Below are 8,810 nucleotides of genomic sequence, written 5' to 3'. Positions count from 1 at the left end.
AAGCCCACACGGGGCTCGATTCCAGCGCCCTGAAATCATGACCTGAGCCAAAGGCAGACACTTAACCGACTGAGCCACTCAGGCGCCCCAAATTCGAGGCTTTTACTTTCAATAGGTGGCAAGGCATAGGGAGAGTTTTGTGCCTCTTTTCCTTCCACTGGAGCTGTTTATAAATATTTGATTGCATGAAAGCCTCCAAGTTCTCTGGGACTCATTCTTGCTGGCTGGGCCTGTTTTGCTGCTGCAGCACTTGCTGGCTAAATAATCAATCCAGCCACCTCAGGTTCCGGGCACTCAACTTTTGTGAATTTGCCAAATTTCAGAAGCCTTTCAGAAGAGGCCATCAATCAGGACAGGACACGAGAGGGAATGGAGGTAAGCTCTGCCAGTCTCAGGCTCGCTTTGAGCACATATACTAAAATTGGAATGATCCAGAGAAGATTAGCACGGCCCCTGCGCTAGGATGACACGCAAATCTGAGAAGTGTTCTATATTAAAAAAAGAAAAAAAAAAAAGACCTGTCAGTCTCTCTCAGCCCATGCTCAGAAAGTCTTCTGTGAACCAGGAATATCAGATCCGCTTCCCTAAAAGCCCTCAAGATTCTTGTAAACTGGCATGGAGATGAGGACAACAGAGAAAATATAAATAATGCCTCAGAAGACTGTAGGTCATGCTCAACTAGAGGAATCTATCAAAAGAAGAGATGCCAAAGAAGAAGAGGGCAAAGGGAGATTTCCAGGGACAGACTTCAGCGAGTGACATTAAAATTATGCTCTTATTTGGAGGAACACACGAGTCCAGGAAAGGCTGGGGCTCACCTGGGACGGCCCAGCGAGCCCCCTCTAAGCTGCACCTCTGTGTTCTTGGGTCATCGACCTTGGAGACTGTCAGGACTGGAGGGACCCAAGAGAGAACTGGCACCTAACTACCTCAGGAGAAGATGAGAAACCTGGCAAATGACTTGTTCCGGGTTAGACAATGAGCTAAATGAGAGCAGAGAGTAGAAAGGACTTTAGTTTGGTCTGGTCATGCTTCCTTGGTCTGATGTACAGATAGGAGGGGAAGACAGGGAAAGCCCCAGAAACCCTGCCCCACATCGCCCTTCAGGCCATGCTGTCTGGGCTACAGGGTTTGCGTTCTCCAGAAAAGGTCCTAAAGCATAAGAAGTTCATATCCATACATGAATATGAAAATCGCTTATGCTCTTTACCACAGTAGCTATGGTAATATATGCATTTTTAGGAAGATAAAACGCAAAGTTTCATTAAATAATCACACTATAACTCAGTCTCCCATTAATTAAAAATGTAAGCAGCTCATATATTTTAAGGAAATTAAAGATGTTTCCAAACTACCAAGGTCTAGCTTTAATGGGAGGATAAACCCAAATAGCATCAGCACACTGTGTATGGAAGGAGGCTTTCAGCAAGATGAAAAAAACCATTAGTTACACAGGACTGCGTAACTTCTGGGACGTCTCCTGCGACCACAACTCCACCCCCTTATAACAGTAGCACCAAAGCAGCACAAGTTCAATATATAGGCTCCTTAAAACCAAGGTTCTGGGTGGCTCAGTGGACTGTCACCTTCAGCTCAGGTCATGATCCTGGGGTCCTGGGATCGAGTCCCACGTTGGGTTCCCTGCTTAGTGGGGAGTCTGCTTCTCTCTCTCCCTCTGCTCCTTCCCCTGCTCACGCTTTCTCTCAAATAAATAAAATCTTAAAACCAAAGTTCTTACTAAATCACCATTTCTTTCTTTCTTTACATTTAAAAGAACTAGGTTAAACAAGTATATTATTATATAGGCTAGCAACCAATTTTTAAAAAATGAACATACATTCTCTCCCTCCTTCTCTCTCACAAACACACATACACGTAAGCCTAGCATTTTGGACACACAAAACCATGATAAAACCCGAAATAGGGCTGCCTTCGTAAGAGAGAGATTTCCATATCCTAAATTCATTCATCATCTTTCACCTTTCCCACTTTAAGTATTCAACTCCTAGAATAAAATACTGCCATCACCAGCTTTCTAGAGAGACACCGATCACATGCTTGGAAATTTCTTATTCACGCCCCACAATAACTCCATTAAGTATTACTGACCCTGATCTGGAGCTGAGGAAATGGGACCCAGGGGGTGACTCGGGGTCACACAGCAAGTGAACAGAAGAGCTAGAACTGAACCTGACCCTTCAGGCTCTTTTCACCACCCCAACACTTCCCAAAGTATGGTCTGAAAACCCCTGGTGTCGCCAAGATTTTCAGGGATCCAATCATAACTATTTTCATCAGACTACTAATTTGGAAATTTGTGTCCACCACCGTGAGACTTCTCCAATGAGATCAGTTATCGATACCAATGAACGTGAGCTTTTGATTTTATGTAAAGAAATGTGTCAACAAGTGAAGATCTGTGTAGTTCAGGAAACCAGTTATTTTCCAAATTACTGATACGGGGTATTATAAAACCATGCATGGGTAAAAGATGCCATTTTTCACACACTTGAAGTTTAAAATGGACTGATGTATTTTAGTGTCACAAAGTATAAAAATTTCATTGATGTGGCTTCAGATTCCACATTGCTGCTCTTTTAAGAAACTACCACTCGTCAAGTTTCAGTGTAGTATCAAAATATCCACAACCATCTGAAAAGGCTATTAAAATACTTTTCCCTTTTTAAAATATGTGTCTGTGTGAGGCTGGATTTTTTTCATATACTTCAATCGAAGCAACATAGCACACCAGATTGCATGCAAAAGTAGATACGAGAATCCAGTTGTCTTTTGCTATGACAGACATTAAAGACATCTGAAAAACTGTAACACTCTTCTCATGAATCATTTTGTGAAAAATGGGTTTACAATTATTTTTAAATGAATTAATGTTTTTTATTGGTTTTCTCCTTTCTCATAAGGAATTTTCTCATTTTCCTTTCTAACGAGGTCAAGGTCAGTAGACACATTCCACATGAATACAAGATCCTCCAGGAGGCCTACAAGAACTTTTAGGAGTATGAAGTGATCTTGAGATCGAAACGATTGAGCTCGGCTGCCCTTATTTAAAATAATGAGAGCAGAAAAAAATTGATCTGTGCAGATACTTCTCCCAAAAAAAAAAAAAATTACATGTATACAAAGAAAGGGATACCCTAGAATAAAATGCTGTAAAGGAAGCCTTAAATTATAGGTAGGCCCAAAAGCACCCTCACCAAGTAAGGGGAAAAGACTGGAATAAAAAGAGAGCTCTCTACCTACCCTAAATGGTTTCACACCGAGGCCTTGGCTGATGCTCAGGGAATGCTGGTGTCTCACTAGCAATAGGTGGCAAAACAAACATGCTTCCTGGTGCCTAAAATCAAGCAAGTGCTTGCAGTTAGCAGTATGGGTGATACTTGCCATTATAGGAAAAAATGGGAAACACCTAGATCTAGCTATTTATCTGTAATGTTTGAGGACATTCGTCATAGTAGAAAGACATCAACTGAAAAGCAATTATTCATCGGGATAGATCCTCTGATCTTTCCAGTTGGTACTAAACCTTTGGTGAGCCAGTCCCGTGGCTTGGGAGAGGGATGGAAAGAATATAAGTAACTGCTCACAGGCAGAGACAGTGCTTAATTTTTGCTGTTCCTCTTAGAAGATAGGCATCCAGGACCAAGTGGGAATGGAACAGGTATTCATCACCCCCACAACCTACGTTCATAAACACACTTGCAAGCACTAACAGTTTAATGGCCACAAAGTATATTTAAAGTCTCAATTTTTAATGGGCTTAACTAAAAAATCCTGCAAAATATAAAGCATTTTTCGCTGTACTTATCAGATCTACTGGCCAAATGTGCCCCCGAATGACTGAACAATCAAATGTCATCCTAAGAATTAGTCAAATGATACGTCTATGTCAAAACTAACAAACCAACAAGTCCCCAAATCAGCAAGCTTTCAGGATTGAAATGGGATTAAAAAAAAAAAAAAAAAAAAAAAGAAATGTTGCTACCTTAGGAAATCCAGCGTTGGGGATGAGAATGGTAATAAAGACATCCTATTTTCATTTAGGGTAGCATTAAGCCAAAGTTATTTTCAAGTGAACCATTAATCCCACTGACTTATATACTTTAAAAATGGTTAAAATGACAAATCTTATGTGCATATGTTTTACAATTTAAAAAACTAGATCAAAAGTCATTGAATTGTACTCTTTAAAGGAATGAACTGTATGACATGTGCATTAGGTCTCAATGAAGCTGGCCCAGGTGCTGCAACATTGCCAACTGATGGTGTCTTCACAGAAGCTCACACATTAGTGGCCAGCTGGCTACTCCCCCAGTAAAGATGTTCTCATAAGCAGGAAGATGTTGGACGGTCACTGCCAGGAAGATTAATCAAGGCCTCCTTGGTGCCTAAGCTTTTCTTTCGTTTCAAAGATTTTATTTATTCATGAGACACAGAGAGAGAGAGGCAGAGACACAGGCAGGGGGAGAAGCAGGGTCCCCGTAGGGAGCCTGATGCAGGACTCGATCCCAGGACCCCGGGATCCCGACCTGAGCCGAAGGCAGATGCTCAACTGCTGAGCTACCCAAGTGCTGGTGCCTAAGCTTTTCTAATGTAACTTGTATAAGACAGAGCAAGAAGAATATAAATAAAAAGTCACATCCTTAGTTATTTTAAGCATATTTAATATTTGAACTTTCATTTTCTATTTTCCCAGACCCCAGAAAACAGAAAGTTTTTAGATGACCAATATTTTGTTCCAGAAACATAGTCTTATCAGCTAATTCATAAAAGAGCTATTTTACAAAGGTACATCTGGATAATTAGAACAATAAAGTCTTTTAGGCATTTCAAAATGTGATCAGTAAAAATACATGATTATTAATAAAGTTTTTTTTAAAGATAGTTCCAGATTTTTTTAAAAGTAATTTCTGTTAAAGAGTACATGATTGTATGGTGAACAAGGAAAATAAAATGTTCTAGTAGGAAGAGGCTTATTAAAAATAACCAATAGTGTGCACATTACAGTTATCACTTTTGCAGGACATCTGCTTAGCCATTGGCACCCGGAAATGGCAGACAGGGCTTCCTTCTACGAGGTACATTTTTTTTTCTACCAATTTATTATCAAAACCATCAGTACCAGTGGGGAAGGTGTAAGGAACGAGGCAAAAGAAACTCCTTTCTTGAAGAAAGAACAATTTTGCAGATCACTGAAAAGGTGTGGACCTGTCAGAAGAAAACATGGTTTATCAAACAAAGACTTTAACAGTAGAGGCGAAAAAACTAGCCAGCAGAAAGAGGACTAGAAGGTCCTGCCAATTTTCTATCTTGAGGTCCTCTGTACACACTTCTCAGTGATGCTCTCTGTGACACACAGGGAAGGAAAGATTGACCAAAGTTCTAGTAGCTCAAAATAACATCATATACCACCTTCAGAGAAGACAGTTTCCAGTTTGAAATATAGAAGCTCCAGGTAATACACCAAATTTACCAGCATCACCAAAAAAAAAAAAAAAAAAAAAAGTAAAAGACAACTCAATGGAAGCATAATTATTTTCTTTAGCTTCTAAAAAGAAGGGGAAAAAAAAAACTTTTCACATTAGATTTCCCCTCTCTCCTCCAAAAAAAACTTTTATCTTGGGGCACCTGGCTGGCTCAGTCTGTAGAGCATGTTACTCCTGATCTTGAGGTTATGAGTTTGAGCTCCTCATCGGGTATCGAGATTACTTCAAAAGAAAATCTTTACAAAAAAATTAAAGAGACACATCCTCTCTAACAGTAGTCAGAAGTTGTTTTGGGGAATGGGAAGCCATAAAGGTAATGAAATGCACCTTCTTATGGTACAATATAGTAAATGGTTTCAGTTTAGGTCCTAAAAGCCGAGAGAACTCAAGCAGTCCAAGTTAGCTGATTTTAAAGTATGCAAAATATATGGCTTCTAGGGCTGTAATCATGATTTTAAATTATAGCACTTTGGGGGCTTGCTGATTTGCCTTGATTAACTCTGTTCTCTGAAAAGGAAGGAGACACTCCAAATGTAATTTGCCACTTAATAGCAAAGGAGCCATTAGGCCCCCAGAAGAGAGCACAGGGTCACAGCAGGTCACTTCAGTGGCTAAAACCCAGCTCTCCTGCTCTGGGGAGGTTGCTTTGTTCACCACCCTTGGATCCAGCTTCTCCTCCAGTTAACTTTGAGAAAACAGCTTTGATGGTGATCACTGTCACTCAAAACCCAGGGCGACTATCTAATTCCATCATCCTGAAAGGCAGATATGGTATCAGAGCAGAGTGCATGTGATTCTAAAGGCCGAAAAGAAAAGGCGGGGCTGGGAAGGAGGAGGGGAGAAGTTAGGCTGGTAGGACAAAAAGAACACTCAAAAATTAGAATCTTTTCAGACTTAAGACTTTGCTTTGGGGCTTCATTTAAAAATCCAGATATAAATTTATTTGGAGGTACTAGAGCTATGGTCAAAGCATTTTTCCAGTTAGCCCGGTTCCAAGGAGAGGTGAAAACTGCAGGAGAAGACAAGCAGATCGTTGTTAAGGACAAGATACTGGCAAAGCTGGAAGAGAAACCTAAACGTTCCTTAAACAAGGGCCGAAGAATTACATGAACTTACCCTGTGCTGTTTGAACTTAGGGTGAAAGTTCTATTGTTTACCTTGCTCCTGATTAAATGCCCGCGGATGATGACGCTGGTGTCAGGGGGCCACAGGTGTATCACCCTGTGAGTTGGGAGTGACTACCCCGTTTCCAGCCCCACCTAACCATTCGGTTTCTACCTGCTTCTCTTACAAGATACAGAAAGTCAAGTCCCAAGCTTGTCTTACTAGCTTCTGCTTCTGCTTCTAAAATGTTTACACCCAATTCTGATTTCGTTCATACTGGGCCTGCAACTCAAAATATCAGTCTAATTTATAGATGAGGTCCAACGAATGGTCCAAGTTGGTCTACTTAAAAACACAGGTCAGGCTTGAAAAGGCAGGAAATAGGAATGTGGACAGAGATGAGCTTGTTAAGTCGTAGTGGTGTTTACAGGAGGAGTAGGGAATCATCATGACTTGCGATGAGAGTGCCGGGGAAGAGGAAAGTCACATCCCGATTACCCACAGGGTTCAGAGGGCACTACTGAAAGGTGTGAGCAGTGGAGGAACACGCGTTGCGTATTAACAGAACTGGAAGATTTGACCAATGATTTCGTTTTAGTTGGCAAAAATACTCCAAGACGTGTATACCCGATGCACAAGGAAAACCACAGAAAGCCAACGTAACTGACGGAGTTCTCCAGTTACGATTCTGAAACATCTGTCCCCTGCAGGGTGCTGCCCATTCTACAAGTCACTCTAGAGCAGCCAGCCAGCAACCCCTTGCCCACAGTTTCCAGTGTATGTTCTGGTCTGCAATTTGTAAGGTCACGCACCAGTGTGGAGAAAGCTCCGGCAGCGAAGTCAGAGGAAGTGCTTCTGGAGCTGGTTTGAGCAGCCCTGCCTTCTCCACCACCTCTCTCTCCACTCCACGCGTGGCTCTCCTTTTAACTCAAAGAGCCCTTTGGCACCATCAGTGCAAAATTAATATTCGAGTTAAACCTCCAGGTACTAAAATTTTACTGGCCTTCTATTCAGCAGTACCCGTGGCTAATGAGAGCCATGGTTCAACTCAGTAGTGATTCCGTTAGATAACCTTCCTAGACTCTTGCCCCCGCTCCCAACCCACCCCTCCTCAGCAGCCCCCACCCCTGCCACCAGTTGAAGCATCTTTGTTTGTTTTCTTCCTTCCTGCTCAATCTGCAGGGATAATTTTCCACAAGTGCCGAAGTCTAATGTATCATCATAAAAATGAAACAATACCAAGAATAACAAATTTATAGCCAAGAAAATAAAATTTGCTTTCCTCCCCCTCCCAAGTCCCTCCCCTCGATAGAAAAGAAGACAAAAGAAGAAAACACACCCATTTTCAAGTGCCTGCTATTTAGTACATTGAGGATTTCTGTTAATTGCAGGTGGAGCCCAGCTACAGAGAAGAGGTGCTTGCCTCAGGTGGGAGGAAGCCCACCTAACTCTGCCCACCTGGGCAGCACACAGCTCGAGTCCTCTGTGCACAGGAACCACGGGCATGCTGTGCCTTCAAGGAGGTGCTCCTCAACGAAGACGCCTACCGGACAGCAGGGGCCAGCCACGGGACAGACTTCAGTGAAGGCTGGATGCTCCTCCCTCCCCCGGCTTACCCTCTCTCCACCTCTCTACCCAGCCTCCCAATACCTCATCCGAAACTCTTGGCTTCAGGGGCAACTGACCCTTGGGTGTCCTAAATACAAAGGGCTAAAACTCTCACTACTCAATTAAAACAAAACATGGCAAAATAAAAATTAAAATGTGCTTTCAAATACGGAATGAAGTCAAATAAATACATCTGATTTTTCTCTTCTTCTTAAGTCTAAGTAAAATTTCATATCCTACACCCAAAGCTCTATACATTTGGTTTTTGTTCTGAATCAAAATGAATTTCTGATGGTGAGGAGCGCAGAGTGAGAGAGTCAAGGCTCCCTCACTGACAGGCTAGTGCAGCTGCCGGACTTGAAAGAACTAGTCCCGCTCTGGGCGCCCAGGCACGCGGCGACCCCTGGGGTGGGGGGTTCACAGGCAGACCCTCCGTCACACAATCTCTCTGTGTCCTCGCTGCAGCCAGGATGGGTGATACAAGGCCGGTGCTCAGAGTCCAACAACCTTCAGTCACCTCCAGGACACGTGGTTCTAACTCTTATCTGGGAAGAATAATGATAGGCAGAGATCAAATTAAGAACAGACTAATAA

General features: G+C 42.3%; 1 protein-coding gene and 1 non-coding gene across 2 annotated transcripts in view; one reads left to right on the top strand and one right to left on the bottom strand.

The window, feature by feature from the left end:
- The first annotated feature begins 395 nt into the window (after positions 1-395).
- On the top strand, positions 396-498 carry LOC129498026 (U6 spliceosomal RNA). The gene has a single exon (XR_008662060.1). It is a non-coding gene; the product is annotated as a U6 spliceosomal RNA (small nuclear RNA).
- Positions 499-4,665: 4,167 nt separating this feature from the next.
- ARHGEF12 (Rho guanine nucleotide exchange factor 12) overlaps positions 4,666-8,810 on the bottom strand; it is a 150,429-nt gene continuing 146,284 nt past the window's right edge. Inside the window, 1 exon segment of the mRNA XM_055305875.1 lies at positions 4,666-8,761. Coding sequence (XP_055161850.1) covers positions 8,751-8,761 — 11 coding nt within the window. The 3' untranslated portion in view covers positions 4,666-8,750.

This window comes from Nyctereutes procyonoides, unplaced genomic scaffold, assembly GCF_905146905.1.
Source record: "Nyctereutes procyonoides isolate TBG_1078 unplaced genomic scaffold, NYPRO_anot_genome, whole genome shotgun sequence".
Taxonomy (NCBI): Eukaryota; Metazoa; Chordata; class Mammalia; order Carnivora; family Canidae; genus Nyctereutes; species Nyctereutes procyonoides.
The sequence above is the reverse complement of the archived record's forward strand: the minus strand, read 5'-3'. Positions and strand labels throughout refer to the sequence as shown.